The 18,634-nt window shown below is 41.3% G+C and overlaps 1 protein-coding gene across 1 annotated transcript; it reads right to left on the minus strand.

Moving 5' to 3' along the window:
* Window positions 1-8,311: 8,311 nt before the first annotated feature.
* On the minus strand, window positions 8,312-15,843 carry LOC148546344 (uncharacterized). The gene is made up of 2 exons (XM_088498110.1): window positions 14,751-15,843; window positions 8,312-8,337 (listed from the first exon to the last, which is right to left on the minus strand). The coding sequence occupies exons 1-2, from the start codon at window positions 15,841-15,843 to the stop codon at window positions 8,312-8,314; spliced, it is 1,119 nt and encodes a 372-aa protein (XP_088354236.1).
* Window positions 15,844-18,634: the final 2,791 nt, after the last annotated feature.

Genomic DNA, 18,634 nt, shown 5'->3' on the forward strand with positions numbered 1-18,634 from the left:
ATTTTCCAAAACAAATCTATCTCTTTTCCTTCTAAAATCCTTTCAACTCATCAATATCTTTTTCAAATCTCCACATTATCTTTTTCAAAATTCAAATTTATCATTTTTCAAATATCTTTCATATCTTTTCAATTCTAAATCACATCTTCTCGTATCATACTTATTTTTTTTATAAATCATATCTTCTATCTTATTCTTTTTTTTTTAAATTTTCGAAGAAAAAAAAACCCACCCCCCTCCCTTTTAAATCCACATTCGGACTCCCTCCTCTCATCCACCATTTGACACTAGCTCTCCTTCTATCCCTCTCCTTTCTTTTCTTTTGCTTGAGGACAAGCAAACCTCTAAGTTTGGTGTGTTTATCCGTGATCACTAAATTATACCCACTAAGATCATGGCCCCTAAAGGAAAATAAACCACTCCAAGAGGCAAGAAAGAGAGTATTCCAAAACCATTTTGGAATCAAGGGAAGTTCTTAACCAAAGAACATTCAGACCATTACTACAAAATAATGGGTCTAAGATCAGTGATCCCGGAAGTCAAGTTCGATCTGAAGGAAGATGAATATCCGGAGATCCAAGAGCAGATTCGAAACAGGAACTGGGAAGTCCTAGCTAATCCTGAAATAAAAGTGGGAAGGAATATGGTTCAGGAGTTCTACGCTAATCTGTGGCAAACAGACAGGCAGAGAATATCTAGAACTGCCCTCTATGACTATCGGACTATGGTCAGAGGAAAGATTGTTCACATCCACCCTGACAAAATCAGGGAGATCTTTAAGCTACCTCAGCTGAAAGATGACCCAGACTCCTTCAATAGGAGAATGATGAGAACAAACAAGGGCCTGGATAAGATTCTAGAGGATATATGCATCCCTGGAGCCAGGTGGACCACCAGCAGCAAGGGTGTCCCAAATCAACTCAAGAGAGAAGATCTCAAACCAGTCGCCAGAGGATGGCTGGACTTCATTGGGCGTTCTATATTGCCCACTAGCAACCGTTCTGAAGTCACCGTCAAAAGAGCAGTGATGATCCATTGCATTATGTTGGGAAAAGAAGTGGAAGTTCATCAACTGATCCCATCTGAATTTTACATACTTGCAAACAATAACTCCAAAGATGCCAGGTTGGCTTATCCAAGCCTAATCTCTATGCTCTACAAAGATGCTGGAGTAAGGATGGGAATAACGGAGTACATCTCAGTGGAGCAACCAATCACTAAAACCACAATGGAAAAATAACAAATGCAGGATGACCCCATCAAGAGGAGGGCGCAAGAATTCCTCCCGGAAGTCCCTCAATTTGAATATTGGGAATAGCTTGAAGCATCTGTTACCAAGTTGCAAGAATTTATGGACCAAATAAAGGAAGAACAGCAAAATCAAAACAGTATGCTCTACAAACTGCTTAGGGAACAAGAAGAGCAAGGGCGTGACTTAAAGGAACTGAAGTGTCAGAAGTTATCTCTTGAAGGACCAAGCACTCTACAGACTAGAGAAACATCCACATCCCAAACTCAAGGTTGTTGAGCCCTAATCTTAGCCTTAACTCTGTGATAATTGTTCTTATTTGAGTTTTACCTTAGTAGTTATAGTAGTAATTAGTAGTTATTTTATCTCCAATTAAGCTATAATTTATTTCTCTCATCATCATTAAACATGAATAAAATAGAAGATTTTCTTTAGGATAAGGAGGCAATATTTTTCGAGTTTTTAATACAAGAAATACTAATTAATTACATGTGGTGGTAATGCTTTCTGCCTTCTGAATGAATGCCTGAACAGAGCATATGTCTTTGGAATTTGATGTTCTTGAATGTTAAATATGTTGGCTCTTGAAAGAATAATGAACATGAGACATGTTATTGATAATATGAAAAATCATAAAAATGATTCTTGAAGCAAGAAAAGCAGAGAATACAAAGCTTGCAAAAAAAAAAAGCAAGTAGAAAAAGCCAATAGCCCTTAAAACCAAAAGGCAAGGGTAATAAAAAGGATCCAAGGGTTTGAGCATCAGTGGATAGGAGGGCCTAAGGGAATCAAATCCTGGTCTAAGCGGCTAAACCAAGCTGTCCCTAACCATGTGCTTGTGGCGTGAAGGTGTCAAGTGAAAACTTGAGACTGAGCGGTTAAAGTCAAGGTCCAAAGCAAAAAAGAAGAATGTGCTTAAGAACCCTGGACACCTCTAATTAGGGACTTTAGCAAAGCTGAGTCACAATCTGAAAAGATTCACCCAATTATGTGTCTGTGGCATTTATGTATCCGGTGGTAATACTGGAAAACAAAGTGCTTAGGGCCACGGCCAAGACTCATAAAAGTAGCTGTGTTCAAGAATCAACATACTGAACTAGGAGAATCAATAACACTATCTGAATTCTAAGTTCCTATAGATGCCAATCATTCTGAGCTTCAATGGATAAAGAGAGATGCCAAAACTGTTCGGAAGCAAAAAGCTACTAGTCCCGCTCATTTAATTAGAATCTGAGCTTCACTCAAAAACTCTGAGATATTATTGCTTCTTGACTTATTTGTATTCTATTTTATTTTTCTAGTTGCTTGGAGACAAGCAACAGTTTAAGTTTGGTGTTGTGATGAGCGGATATTTTATACGCTTTTTGGGGTTAATTTCATATACTTTTTAGTATGTTTTAGTTAGTTTTTAGTTTATTTTCATTAGTTTCTAGGAAAAATTCATATTTCTAGACTTTACTATGAGTTTGTGTGTTTTTCTGTAATTTCAGGTATTTTCTGGCTGAAATTGAGGGAGTTGAGCAAAAATCTGATTCAGGCTGAAAAAGGACTGCTGATGCTGTTGGATCCTGACCTCTCTGCACTCGGAATGGAATCTCTGGGGCTACAGAAGTCCAATTGACGCGCTTTCAATTGCGTTGGAAAGTAGACATCCAGGGCTTTCCAGTAATATATAATAGTCCATACTTTGCTCAAGGATAAATGATGTAAACTGGCGTTCAATGCCAGTTCCATGTTGCAGTCTGGCGTCCAGCGCCAGAAACAAGTTACAATTTGGAGTTCAACGCCAGAAACAGGTTACAACCTGGCGTTGAATGCCCAAAACAGCCCAGGCATGTGAGAAGCTTTAGTCTCAGCCCCAGCACACACCAAGTGGGCCCCAGAAGTAGATTTCTGCACTATCTATCATAGTTTACTCATTTTCTGTAAACCTAGGTTACTAGTTTAGTATTTAAACAACTTTTAGAGATTTATTTTGTATCTCATGACATTTTAGATCTGAACTTTGTACTCTTTGACGGCATGAGTCTCTAAACTCCATTGTTGGGGGTGAGGAGCTCTGCTGTGTCTCGATGAATTAATGCAAGTATTTCTGTTTTCTATTCAATCACGCTTGTTCCTATCTAAGATGTTCATTCGCGCCTCATTATGATGAATGTGATGATCTGTGACTCTCATCACCATTCTCAACCTATGAACGTGTGCTTGACAACCACTTCCATTCTACATTAGATTGAATGAGTATCTCTTAGATTCCGTAATCGGAATCTCCATGGTATAAGCTAGAATTCATTGGCAGCATCCTTGAGAATCCGAAAGTCTAAACCTTGTTTGTGGTATTCCGAGTAGGATTCTGGGATTGGATGACTGTGACGAGCTTCAAACTCGCGAGTGCTGGGCGTAGTGACAGACGCAAAAGGATAGCAAATCCTATTCCGGTATGATCGAGAACCTACAGATGATTAGCCATGCGGTGACAGCGTACCTGGACCATTTTCACTGAGAGGAAGGATGGTAGCCATTGACAACGGTGATCCACCAATACACAGCTTGCCATAGGAGGGACGTGCGTGCGTGAAGAAGAAGATAGGGAGAAAGCAGAGATTCAAAAGATAAAGCATCTCCAAAACTCCAACATATTCTCATTTACTGCATAACAAGTAACCTTTAATTCATGCTCTCTTGTTCATTTGCAAGTCAATTGATAACCACAAATTAAAATCCTGACTAAGAGTTGCAAGATAACCATAGCTTGCTTCAAACCAACAATCTCCGTGGGATCGACCCTTACTCACGTAAGGTATTACTTGGACGACCCAGTGCACTTGCTGGTTAGTTGTGCAGAATTACATAGTGTGAAGTAATTTTCATGCACCAATCTTTTACAGCAAATGGAAACAGTAATAAACTAATAATCTATAGACATCCTGATCCACTTCTTTATCACGCACTATATCAGCAATTTGTAAGAACTGTGCCAGAAACTCAGTAGGTTCTTCCTGTGGAAGACCAAAATACTGGCAATTTTGCTGCACCATGATAATGAGTTGAGGATTTAGCTCAAAACTGCTTGTTTTGATGGGAGGTATACAGATGCTACTCCCATATGTAGCTGTAATGGGGTTAGCATATGACCCCAGAGTCCTTCTGGACTGTTCATTTCCACTTATGTCCATGATGGAGAAAAGGGAATTGATATGGATTGCAATTAAATTATATTTTTAAATTTTATTTTACTTTTTTTAAAAGTAATCGAATAAAATAAAACAAAATAAATGGAAGATAAAATAAAAGTTTCGAAAATTAGAAGAGAATGAAATAAAAGCAAATTGAAAACTAAATTAATTAATTAATTAAAAAGATTTTGGAATTAGCAATCAGAAAGATATGAGTGAAAATTATTTTGAAAAAAGATATGATTGAGAAGATATGATTGAAAAGATATGATTGAAGAAATTAAAAAAAAATGATTTTTGAAAAAGATTTGAAAAGATCAATTTTTGAAATTAGAATTTTGACTTGACTAAAAAAAGATATGATTTTGAAAATCTTTGACTAATTTAATGCAAAATTTCGAAATTTATGAGTAAAATAAGGAAAAGATATATTTTTTTAATTTTTGAATTTTAATGAGGAAAGAGGAAAACAACAAAATGACACTAAACTTAGAAATTTTAGATCAAAACAAAGAGAACAAATAAGACAACTTTGAATGTCAAGAAGAACACCAAGAACAAATTTTTGAAAAATTTTTAAGTAAATAAAAGCACAGAAACACACCAAACTTAAAATTTTTAGAAAATCAAACACAAATTTTCGAAAATTTAAAGGAAAACACAAAGAAGACACCAAACTTAGAATTTTTAAAGATCAAGAAAGAACTAAGAACATGCAAATTCGAAAAATTAAAAGAAAATAAAAGCATGCAATTGACACCAAACTTAAAATATGAAACTAACTCAAATAAAAGACTCAAATTTAGTGACTCTAAACCAACAAAAATAAATTATTCCTAATCTAAGCAACAAGATAAACCGTCAGTTGTCCAAACTCGAACAATCCCCGGCAAACGGCGCCAAAAACTTGGTGCACAAAATTACAATCACACTTTTGCAACTCCGCACAACTAACCAGCAAGTACACTGGGTCGTCCAAGTAATACCTTATGTGAGTAAGGGTCGATCCCACGGAGATTGTCGGCTTGAAGCAAGATATGGTTATCTTGTAACTCTTAGTCAGGATATCAATAATTCTCAGATTTGATTGTAAAAAGTAAAAGAACATGAAATAAATACTTGTTATGCAGTAATGGAGAACAGATTGAGGTTTTGGAGATGCTCTGTCTTCTGAATCTCTGCTTTCCTACTGTCTTCTTCTTCACGCACGCAAGGCTCCTTCCATGGCAAGCTGTATGTTGGTGGATCATCGTTGTCAATGGCTACCATCCGTCCTCTCAGTGAAAATGGTCCAAATGCGCTGTCACCGCACGGCTAATCATCTGTCCGTTCTCATTCATGCTGGAATAGGATCCATTGATCCTTTTGCGTCTGTCACTACACCCAACACTTGCGAGTTTGAAGCTCGTCACAGTCATCCCTTCCCAGATCCTACTCGGAATACTACAGACAAGGTTTATACTTTCCGGATCTCAAGAATAGCTGCCAATAATTCTAGCTTATACCACGAAGACTCTGATCTGAATCAGGAGGCTAAGAGATAAGCACTCAGTCTAAGGTAGAACGGAGGTGGTTGTCAGGCACGCATTCATAGGTTGAGAATGGTGATGAGTGTCACGGATCATCACATTCATCAAGTTGAAGTGCGAGTGAATATCTTAGAATAGGAACAAGCGTGATTGAATGGAAAATAGTAGTAATTACATTAATTCATCAAAACACAACAGAGCTCCTCACCCCAACCATGGGGTTTAGAGACTCATGCTGTCATAAATACAATATGAAACGTGTAAAGTGTCATGAGGTATAAGATGAATCACTAAAAGTAGTTTTTATAATAAACTAGTGACCTAGGGTTACAGAAAATGAGTAAGCTAGAATAGTTAGTGTAAAAATCCACTTCCGGGGCCTACTTAGTGTGTGCCTGGTCTAAGCATTGAAGCTTTCATGTGTAGAGACCTTTCTTGGAGTTAAACGCCAGCTTTTGTGCCAGTTTGGGCATTTAACTCCAACTTTCATGCCAGTTCTGGCGTTTTGATGCCAGAATTTCTATGCTGACTTGGAACGCCAGTTTGGGCCATCAAATCTCGGGCAAAGTATGGACTATTATATATTTCTGGAAAGCCTGGGATGTCTACTTTTCAACTCAATTGAGAGCGCGCCAATTGGGCTTCTGTAGCTCCAGAAAATCCACTTCGAGTGTAGGGAGGTCAGAATCCAACAGCATCTGCAGTCCTTTTTCAGCCTCTGAATCAGATTTTTGCTCATGTCCCTCAATTTCAGCCAGAAAATACCTGAAATCACAGAAAAACACACAAACTCATAGTAAAGTCTAGAAATGTGATTTTTGAATAAAAATTAATAAAAACATAATAAAAACTAACTAAAATATACTAAAAATATACTAAAAATAGTGTCAAAAAGCGTATAAATTATCCGCTCATCATTGAGCAACAAGATGAACCGTCAGTTGTCCAAACTCGAACAATCCCCGGCAACGGCACCAAAAACTTGGTGTACGAAATTGTGATCTCAACGGCGCCAAAAACTTGGTACGTACGATTATAATCTCACTTCTTCTTCACAACTTCGCACAACTAACCAGCAAGTGCACTGGGTCGTCCAAGTAATAAACCTTACGTGAGTCAGGGTCGATCCCACGGAGATTGTCGGCTTGAAGTAAACTTTGGTCATCTTGTAAAACTCAGTCAGGCAGATTCAAATGGTTATGAGGTTTTGATAATTAAAATATAAATAAAATAAGATAGAAATACTTATGTAATTCATTGATGGGATTTCAGATAAGCGTATGGAGATGCTTTGTTCCTTCTGAATCTCTGCTTTCCTACTGTCTTCATTCAATCATTCATACTCATTTCCATGGCAAGCTGTATGTTGGGGGATCAATGTTGTCAATGGCTACCGTCCTTTCTCTCAGTGAAAATGGTCCAAGTGCGCTGTCACCGCACGGCTAATCATCTGTTGGTTCTCGATCATGTTGGAATAGGATCCATTGATCCTTTTGCGTCTGTCACTATGCCCAACACTCGCGAGTTTGAAGCTCGTCACAGTCATCCCTTCCCAGATCCTACTCGAAATACCACAAACAAGGTTTAGACTTTTCGGATCTCAGGAATGGCCGCCAATAATTCTAGCCTATACCACGAAGGTTTTAATCTTAGATTAGAAATCCAAGAGATACACATTCAAGCTTGTTTGCATGTAGAACGGAAGGGGTTGTCAGGCACGCGATCATAGGTGAGAATGGTGATGAGTGTCACATAATCATCACATTCATCGTGTTCTTGTGTTCGAATGAATATCTTAGAGAAGAAATAGGCTTGAGTTGAATAAAAAAATAATAGTACTTTGCATTAATTGTAACACCCTACCATACAGAGTCTTATGCTTAAGTCATAATTCAGAGAATGGCAAGGTATTACGACCTCTAAAACCAAAAATTTAGTACGTATAGTAGTATGAATAATTGATTATAACTAGGAGCCTTTGTAGAAAAAGGGATAAACAAAAACCGTAACTCGAAAGCGCAACACTCCGATCGATAAACGTGACGAACCGGGATAAGCTATCGCGGGATCATATATACAAAAGAGTGTCAAAAACAGGAATATCAAGACTCAAAATCCGGCCGTGAAGATAACTGGCCTGAGCATAGCAATATATACATATAATAAAATAAGGAAAACCCCAAGGAAAACCCAAAGGGATACAAATACAGAAACCTATTCTCCAAAACCTCCTATAAGAGGAGTCATCACAGTTTGTATTATATAATGGAGATAAAAGTATCTAAACAAGATATATAAACCAAAACAGAGTCCCAAGAACAAAGGATCTTCGCTAATCCAGAAGTCTCCAGCATGCCTCAACGAGAAGCCTCGCGTCCTGCATCTGAAAACCACAAAATCCGCATGGGTGAGAACCAAAGGTCCCCAGCACGGTAACAGCTTCCACATATATAATACATAATAATAGAGGAAAGTCGAAGGAAATCCTAGAACTTCCTCCAGATAATATCAAAGCTTATAAACAAGCTAAACCGTAAGTGGCAACTGACTAAAGATCCTTCAGTCTAACTAATACTTCCCTTTCCAATTCCTTCAGACCTCCCAACCACCAGCAGGAGTATAATATAGCAAACACAGTTATATCAGACAAGAGATTTACAAATAGAAATAGATAAGGCATTTAGACAATTAGCAAGTAATATGCAGTCAAATAGGCAATCTCAAACAATTCATGTAGTATAATTATGATGCATGCCTGTCCCTAGTGGCTGATGATATCATCTGTCGGTTATAGAGCCAACCCGACAAGTCCTGGTAGCTAACCATTGGACGGTCCCTCTGTCGTGCTTCCCCAACTCGAGTTATACTCATCATAAACTTGATCATAATCATGATCTATATCCATCACCCTCACTGGTGAATATTTATCCATCACCATCGCAGGTGAATATTTATCCATCACCATCACTGGTGAATATTTATGGGGGCGAGCTCATCCGGGCCTTTCATAGTGCCCGGCCACACTTACGACATTGGGTTAACAGAGCTTCGAGTCTCAACCTGGAGCACATGGTGGCTAGCCATTGCTACTACCCAGGGAAACCCTCATCTCCAATGGTGGAAGTGCAAACAATCACAATTCATTCAACAGCATATATGCATTTATACTTAGCCATAAACATGGCTCCGCCGTCACACGGCATAATCCAGCCATCCAGCTCACGGTTAAATCCATAACCAGCCAATTCATTAACAATTATGGCCCTTCGGCCCAAAGCATAACAAGCACTTCCACCGCCATTCTCCGCATCTCACATAATCATCTTTGATCATCAATGACCATTCATTTTTCCCCTTGCTTCACTCGCAAGTTACCACATTCACTAGCCCTTTTTCTCATGCTAGGCATATCATAATGATTTAAGACATAAGTGGTGAGATCGGAGGCTTAGAAGTATGAAATTTGGCTTTTAAAACTCAAAAATCAACTTTGGGATGAAAACAGGGCCACGCGTACGCGCACTCCACGCGCACGCGTGGATGGCCTTAAAACTCATCGACGCGCAAGCGTCATACGCGCGAACGCGTGGGTTGAAAATTAGCCAAACGACGCGCACGCGTCAGCCACGCATACACGCGAATACATTATGCCCCAGGCACAAAAGTGGCATAACTCTGGCACAACTCTCTGGAAAATGGCTGGGCATTCGATGCAGCGCATCGACGCGCTCGCGCACACCATGTGCACGCGTGGATGATTCTTTCTCGAAGAACGGCGCGTACGCGCCAAGTGCGCCTACGCGCGTGGGGTCATTCTGCTAAAAATTTTCTAAGTTAAAAGCTGCAGAATTCACAGATTCAGCCCCCAATCTTCCGACGGTCATAACTCTCTCATTTTAAATCATTTTTCACCCGTTCTTCGAACGGCATGGACATCCCGGATCCAATTTCATTTCTAAATAGATTTGGCACAAATCAGAGATCCGTAGTCCAAGTTATGTCCCGTCAAAGTATGCCCAAAAATCATGTTTTCATACAAAACCACAAAGTGCCATTTTCAAAACAAGCCACTTTCAACTCTTTTCAAAATCAATCAAAACATGCCAATTTCATCCCTTTTCTTGAAATCAATCAAAATGTACCAAAATCAACATCAAGCCATCCTCAACTCACACATTGACATTTTACCAAAATTCCCAAACCACATCCAACCATCTTAACCCTTCTCAATCAAATGGCTAAAGGACAAACACAATATCATGTCATACATCTTTCTCATCCCAATTTCTAACAATATCAATTTCCAATCAACCATCATTATACATAATCATCATACTCACCAACAATATGACACCACCCATCAATTCAACCTCAATCATTCATCAAGCATATATCACAACATGCATTTTCTCACATATCACACAATCAAGGCATCAATATTCATAATCACATATATGATCACATCATATATCTCAACCATTCCACAACATCATCAATTCAATGCCTATCTTAGGGCCTCTAGCCTAAGTATTTCCTACCACATTACATATTAGATAAGGGAAACCGAAACCATACCTTAGCCGATTTTCCAAGCTCAACCAGAGCACTTCCAAACCACTTGTCCTCAAGCTCTCAAGGTCTCAACACCTCCAAGAACAGATTTTGTCACACAAAACCCTCTCCCAAGCTTTCCAAAATCACCAATCAAGCTCCAATATTCACATATACACAACCTAAGCCACAATCATCATATCCGTACACAACATCTCAATACCCAAACATCATAGAACAATAATTTACACTAGGGTTGAGAATCTTACCATACCCAAGGTCCAAGGAGACAGGATTAACCTTCTCCTTCAAGAGAGTTGGGTCCTATAACATCAAAGAACCCAAAATCTCAACATTTTTGCTCATAAAACTCGAAATCAAGAGCTGGAATTTCGAACAGTAAAACGTGGCTTACCTCAAGATTAATTGTATGGGTTTTGTAAAGCTCTCCGTGGTGAACGCGTGGTCGCAAACGGAGCGGCAATCGGAGCTCTAGATCAAAAGTTATGGTGGTTTGAAGATCAACCAAGGGAGAGAACTTGAGAGAGTGTTCTTCCCCCCTCCATATTAGTTTTCAGCGTGTTTGAGTGTGTTGTGAGGAGAGAGAGTGCTGAAAACTAGGGTTTTGGTTTAGTTATGTTGGGCCAAGGGCCCACTTTGGGTCCGGTTGGTCCGGTTTGGCCCGTTCGGTCCAATCTTGGTCCGATTTCTATAAAATTGGTACCGAAATTCTCGTCTCAATCTCCTCTATCACATTTAGCCATAAAAATAACATTTTTGGCTTTCTAGAATAAATTCTCATCTTATGGGTTAGTTAGCCGTTAATTGACCGGGTCTTACATTCTACCCACCTAATTGGGAATTTTGCCCACAAAATTCAAATTCAATTACCTGAGAATAAGTGCGGAAAATCCGTTCGCATCTCCGACTCAAGTTCCCAAGTGTGTTCCTCAACACCGCCTCGACTCCAAGCCACTTTGACTAATGAAACCTCTTTTCCACGCAATCGTTTGATACTAGTATCATCAATTCTGACTGGAGCCACTGGAAGCGTCAAATCTTCCCTTAACTGAACCGATTCAGGTTCTAACACATGGCTAGCATCAGGGGTGTACTTCCGAAGCTGTGACACGTGAAACACATCGTGCAGGTTCGAAAGATGAGGCGGTAGAGCCATCCGATACGCCACCGGTCCAATCCTCTCTAGGATCTAAAATGGACCAATGTATCGAGGATTCAACTTCTTTGCTTTAATCGCTCTACCTACTCTTATGGTCGGAGTAACCTTAAGGAAAACATGATCTCCTGCCTCAAATTCCAAGGGCTTTCGCCTCTGATCGGCGTAACTCTTCTGGCGACTCTACGCCGTAAGCATCCTATCTCGGATTTTCTTGACTTGTTCAGTGGTCTCAGCTATCATTTCCGGTCCCAACAAGCCTTTCTCTCCAGCTTCATACCAACATAGCGGAGATTGACATTTCCTCCCATACAATGCCTCATACAGAGCCATTCCGATGCTCGCATGGTAACTATTATTGTATGCAAACTCCACTAACGGCATATACCGATCCCAACTCGCCGGTTGGTCCAAAACACAAGCTCTCAACATATCCTCTAGTGTTTGGATCGTCCTCTCAGATTGACCATCTGTTTGAGGATGGTAAGCTGTACTCAAGCTTAATCGGGTTCCAAAAGCTTTCTGAAATGCACCCCAGAACCTCGAAGTGAAACGAGGATCTCTATCAGAGATTATAGTAGCAGGTACACCATGGAGTCTCACAATCTCCTTTATGTATAACCGAGCTAGCTCCTCAAGGGTGTAAGTCATCCGAACGGGTAAAAAGTGAGCTGACTTCGTCAGTCGGTCCACAATCACCCAGATAGCATCAAAACCAGTCCTAGTCCTTGGCAATCCCGACACAAAGTCCATTGCAATACTTTCCCACTTCCATTGCGGAACCTCTAAGGGTTGCAACATCCCGGAAGGTCTTTGATGTTCAATCTTTACCTTTTGACAAGTTAAGCACTTTGAAACATATTCCGCCACATCATTCTTCATACCCGGCCACCAAAACATCGCCTTTAAATCATGGTACATCTTAGTACTTCCCGGGTGAATGGAGAATCCGCTTTTGTGTGCCTCCTTTAAGATATCTTGCCTCAAAGTGCCAACATCCGGCACAATGATCCTACCCTTGAATCTCCATAACCCGTCTTTTTCTTCCGACACTCTCCACTGTTTTCCTTGCTCGATAGCCGGTAACACCTTCCATAACGCTTCATCGTTTTCATGAGCCTTTAGGAGTTCAGACTTAAAGTCACTCGAGATTTCTAATTGGCTCAAACACAAGGTTCCAGATACTTCTCGAACACCAATTTTTAGACTCTCGAATCCCTTGAGCAACTTCTCCTCTTGAAGCATCATCCAAGACGCATATAACGACTTCCGACTTAACGCATCCGCCACTATATTCGCCTTTCCAGGATGGTAATTTAACTCAAAGTCATAGTCTTTCAACAATTCCATCCACCTCCTTTGCCTCATATTAAGCTCTTTCTGATCAAAGAGATATTTCAAGCTCTTGTGATCGGAGAAGACTTGGAACTTAACCCCATAGAGATAATGCCTCCACACCTTCAAGGCAAACACGACCGCAGCGAGTTCCAGATCGTGCGTAGGGTAACTAACTTCATGAGGTCTTAACTATCGTGAGGCATACGCCACCACATTATGATGCTGCATCAGCACGCACCCTAGGCCCTTTAACGATGCATCACAGTACACCTCAAAAGGCTCGTTCGGCTCAGGTAACACTAACACAGGTGCAGTGGTCAACTTTTTCTTCAATGTCTGAAAGCTCTCCTCGCACTCAGGAGTCCAAACAAACGTAGTGTCTTTGCGAGTTAACTTTGTCAACGGCAAAGCTAATTGCGAAAAGCCTTTGATGAACCTTCGGTAATAGCCAGCTAAACCCAGAAAACTCCTTATCTCAGTTACTGTGGTTGGTTGCTTCCAATCCATCACAGCTTCTACCTTAGTTGGGTCTACGGCTATTCCCTTCTTACTCACCACGTGACCCAAAAACTTCACCTCATCCTTCCAAAACTCACACTTAGACAGTTTCGCATAGAGTTTCTTCTCCTTTAAAATCTGCAACACGGTTCTCAAGTGTTCTGCATGCTCTTCTTCAGTCTTGGAGTAAATCAGTATGTCGTCAATGAAGACAACAACGAATTTATCCAGAAACGGACGGAATACTCTATTCATGTAATCCATGAATACTGCAGGAGCGTTCGTCAACCCAAAGGACATTACAGTATACTCGTAATGACCATAACGAGTCCTGAAAGCGGTCTTAGGGATATCCTCACCCCTCACCCTTATCTGGTGATAACCGGATCGCAAATCGATCTTAGAGAAAACCCCAGCTCCTTGTAACTGGTCCATGAGATCATCAATCCTCGGCAATGGGTACTTATTCTTTATGGTGATCTTGTTCAGCTGCCTGTAATCCACACAGAGTCGCATACTTCCATCTTTCTTCTTTACCAGTAACACTAGAGCACCCCACGGGGAAACACTTAGTCGGATAAAGTTCTTACCCAACAATTCCTCTAACTGAGACATTAGCTCGGCCATCTCTAACGGTGACATCCTATAAGGAGCACTTGAGATTAGTCCCGCCCCAGGCACCAACTCAATAGCAAACTCGACCTCTCGGTTAGGTGGAAATTCCTCAATATCATCGGGAAACACTTCCGGAAACTCACACACTACCGGAATCTGATCCAACCTTTGATCATCACCCGAAACACCCGCGGTTAACAATAGGATACCCTGACATTTGATTCCAGAACAGTTCACCATCATCAAATTCAAGTAATAATTATTCACCACGACCGGCCCTTCTGTATCTTCCGGCATAAAGTACACTGACTTTGTAGAGCAATCAAGCAGGACATGGTTCTCGGATAACCAGTCCAATCCCAAGATAAGATCAAGACCGATCATCGGTAAGCAGATTAAATTATGGACAAAATCACGCTGCTTGAACCTAAACGAAACTTTCGGGCATCCTAGCCTAGTTACCATGGCTTCATGGGTAGCATTATACACTTTTAAGTCATAACCTAAGGTTACGATCTTCAATCCTAATTCATGGGCTTTCTCAAATGCAATAAATGAATGCGATGCTCCCGAATCAAATAAAGCATTTAAAGTTTGACCAGCCATTTCACAGTTACCTCGAATGAGTGTCTCAGATCCTTCTGCACCCACAGCTGAGGTGGTGAACACCCGACCAGTCTGTTGTGCTTTCCCAACACCTTGCTTTTGCTTCTCTGGACAACTTGCGGCTTTATGCCCCGCCTTTCCACAATTGTAGCACAAACCCCATCCGGCCTTGCATGGTGCACCCGGATGGTGACTTCCACACCTCGTACAAGCTTGATCATTCTGAGGCTGCTTCCCAAACCTTTTCCCTTGGGAGTAGTTGTTGTTGGGCCTCCTAAAAGAACCTTCCCTCTTGAAGGGTGGACCTCTAGGTGCAAAGCTCTTCCCTCGGTTCTGTGGGAATGATCCTTTGTGACTTTCTTTCTCAGCGGCTGCCCTCTTCACACACTCTTCAGCAACCCTACACTTGTTCACCAACTCGGAGAAAGTCCTAATCTCCATTGGTCCCACTGAACTGAAAATATCGCTCCGGAGTCCTCCTTCGTACTTAACACACTTCCATTCCTCATATTCCACCGGAGTCCCTTGACACATACGAGAGAATCTGAACAGCTCCTCAAACTTGTCAGTATACTCAGATACGGACATAGTACCCCACTTCAGCTGCAACAATTCAAGCTCCTTGGCCGTCCTAGCAGAAGTCGAAAAGTACTTCTTATAGAACTCCTCTTGGGAGACACCCCAGGTGATATAATCATCACCCTGCTGCAGGAGACGTCGGATACCTTGCCACCAATGCGACGCTTCACCAGTGAGTAAATAGGTAGCAAACTCAACACGTTGTCCTTCAGGCACCACCTGCGCTTGCAGTGCTCGTTCCATAGCCTGAAACCATGTATCGGCCTCAGTCGGGCTAGTAGTTCCCTTGAACTTCGGGGGATTAACCTTCAAAAAGTTCGCCAGTGTCATCGGACCCTGAACTCCACCTCCATCATTACCATGGTTGTTCATCTGTTGACCAAGAGCCTCAGCAGTGGCTTGCATAGCAGCAGTCATGTTCTCCAACGCAGTCATAAAGTTCACCGGGTCATTAGGGTTAGTCTCCGGCGCACGAGCATTCGTATGTCCTCTCCCACGGCCTCTACCGCGTCCACGAGGCGCCATCTGGTTCCTATACACACCAAATAATCGATATTAAGTTGATCAGTCTCAATATCGGAATTTTAGTACTTCAAAGTCCCAAATGCATGCTCATGAATGTTTATGCTAACTATATCAAGTAGATATACTAACAGCACATAACACACATATAGAGAATGCACAGAAGCATAGTCAGTCCATTCCTCAGGCTCTACAGGAACGAACTGCTCTGATACCATAATGTAACACCCTACCATACAGAGTCATATGCTTAAGTCATAATTCAGAGATGGCAAGGTATTACGACCTCTAAAACCAAAAATTTAGTACGTATAGTAGTATGAATAATTGATTATAACTAGGAGCCTTTGTAGAAAAAGGGGTAAACAAAAACCGTAACTCGAAAGCGCAACACTCCGATCGATAAACGTGACGAACCGGGATAAGCTATTGCGAGATCATATATACAAAAGAGTGTCAAAAACAGGAATATCAAGACTCAAAATCCGGCCATGAAGATAACCGGCCTGAGCATAGCAATATATACATATAATAAAATAAGGAAAACCCCAAGGAAAACCCAAAGGGATACAAATACAGAAACCTATTCTCCAAAACCTCCTATAAGAGGAGTCATCACAGTTTGTATTATATAATGGAGATAAAAGTATCTAAACAAGATATATAAACCAAAACAGAGTCCCAAGAACAAAGGATCTTCGCTAATCCAGAAGTCTCCAGCATGCCTCAACGAGAAGCCTCGCGTCCTGCATCTGAAAACCACAAAATCCGCATGGGTGAGAACCAAAGGTCCCCAGCACGGTAACAGCTTCCACATATATAATACATAATAATAGAGGAAAGTCGAAGGAAATCCTAGAACTTCCTCCAGATAATATCAAAGCTTATAAACAAGCTAAACCGTAAGTGGCAACTGACTAAAGATCCTTCAGTCTAACTAATACTTCCCTTTCCAATTCCTTCAGACCTCCCAACCACCAGCAGGAGTATAATATAGCAAACACAGTTATATCAGACAAGAGATTTACAAATAGAAACAGATAAGGCATTTAGACAATTAGCAAGTAATATGCAGTCAAATAGGCAATCTCAAACAATTCATGTAGTATAATTATGATGCATGCCTGTCCCTAGTGGCTGATGATATCATCTGTCGGTTATAGAGCCAACTCGACAAGTCCTGGTAGCTAACCATTGGACTGTCCCTCTGTCGTGCATCCCCAACTCGAGTTATACTCATCATAAACTTGATCATAATCATGATCCATATCCATCACCCTCACTGGTGAATATTTATCCATCACCATCACTGGTGAATATTTATGGGGGCGAGCTCATCCGGGCCTTTCACAGTGCCCGGCCACACTTACGACATTGGGTTAACAGAGCTTCGAGTCTCAACCTGGAGCACATGGTGGCTAGCCATTGCTACTACCCAGGGAAACCCTCATCTCCAATGGTGGAAGTGCAAACAATCACAATTCATTCGACAGCATATATGCATTTATACTTAGCCATAAACATGGCTCCGCCGTCACACGGCATAATCCAGCCATCTGGCTCACGGTTAAATCCATAACCAGCCAATTCATTAACAATTATGGCCCTTCGGCCCATGGCATAACAAGCACTTCCACCGCCATTCTCCACATCTCACATAATCATCTTTGATCATCAATGATCATTCATTTTTCCCCTTGCTTCACTCGCAAGTTACCACATTCACTAGCCCTTTTTCTCATGCTAGGCATATCATAATGATTTAAGACATAGGTGGTGAGATCGGAGGCTTAGAAGTATAAAATTTGGCTTTTAAAACTCAAAAATCAACTTTGGGATGAAAACAGGGCCACGCGTACGCGCACTCCACGCGCACGCGTGGATGGCCTTAAAACTCATCGAGGCGCAAGCGTCATACGCGCGAACGCGTGGGTTGAAAATTAGTCAAACGACGTGCACGCGTCAGCCACGCATACACGCGAATACATTATGCCTCAGGCACAAAACTGGCATAACTCTGGCACAACTCTATGGAAAATGGCTGGGCATTCGATGCAGCGCATCGACGCGCTCGCGCACACCACGCGCACGCGTGGATGATGCTTTCTCGAAGAACGGTGCGTACGCGCCAAGTGCGCCTACGCGCGAGGGGTCATTCTGCTAAAAATTTTCTAAGTTAAAAGCTGCAGAATTCACAGATTTAGCCCCCAATCTTCCGACGGTCATAACTCTCTCATTTTAAATCAAAGAACCCAAAATCTCAACATTTTTGCTCATGAAACTCGAAATCAAGGGCTGGAATTTCGAACAGTAAAACGTGGCTTACCTCAAGATTAATTGTATGGGTTTTGTAGAGCTCTCCGCGGTGAACGCGTGGCCGCAAACGGAGCGGCAATCGGAGCTCTAGATCAAAAGTTATGGTGGTTTGAAGATCAACCAAGGGAGAGAACTTGAGAGAGTGTTCTTCCCCCCTCCATATTAGTTTTCAGCGTGTTTGAGTGTGTTGTGAGGAGAGAGAGTGCTGAAAACTAGGGTTTTGGTTTAGTTATGTTGGGCCAAGGGCCCACTTTGGGTCCGGTTGGTCCGGTTTGGCCCGTTCGGTCCAATCTTGGTCCGATTTCTATAAAATTGGTACCGAAATTCTCGTCTCAATCTCCTCTATCACATTTAGCCATAAAAATAACATTTTTGGCTTTCTAGAATAAATTCTCATCTTATGGGTTAGTTAGCCGTTAATTGACCGGGTCTTACATTAATTCATGAGGAACAGCAGAGCTCCACACCTTAATCTATG

Source organism: Arachis ipaensis, chromosome B9 (assembly GCF_059453495.1).
Source record: "Arachis ipaensis isolate K30076 ecotype BB chromosome B9, ASM5945349v1, whole genome shotgun sequence".
NCBI classification, from domain to species: Eukaryota; Viridiplantae; Streptophyta; class Magnoliopsida; order Fabales; family Fabaceae; genus Arachis; species Arachis ipaensis.

What these genes read in the sequence shown, in the direction of transcription:
- LOC148546344 (XM_088498110.1), bottom strand. Translation starts at nt 15,843, where the DNA reads ATGGCGCCTCGTGGACGCGGTAGAGGCCGTGGGAGAGGACATACGAAT. An exon ending in ATCTGAGACACTCATTCGAG is followed by an intron (nt 8,338 to 14,750) that starts GTAACTGTGAAA and finishes TGTGGTTTTCAG; the next exon opens with ATGCAGGACGCGAGGCTTCT.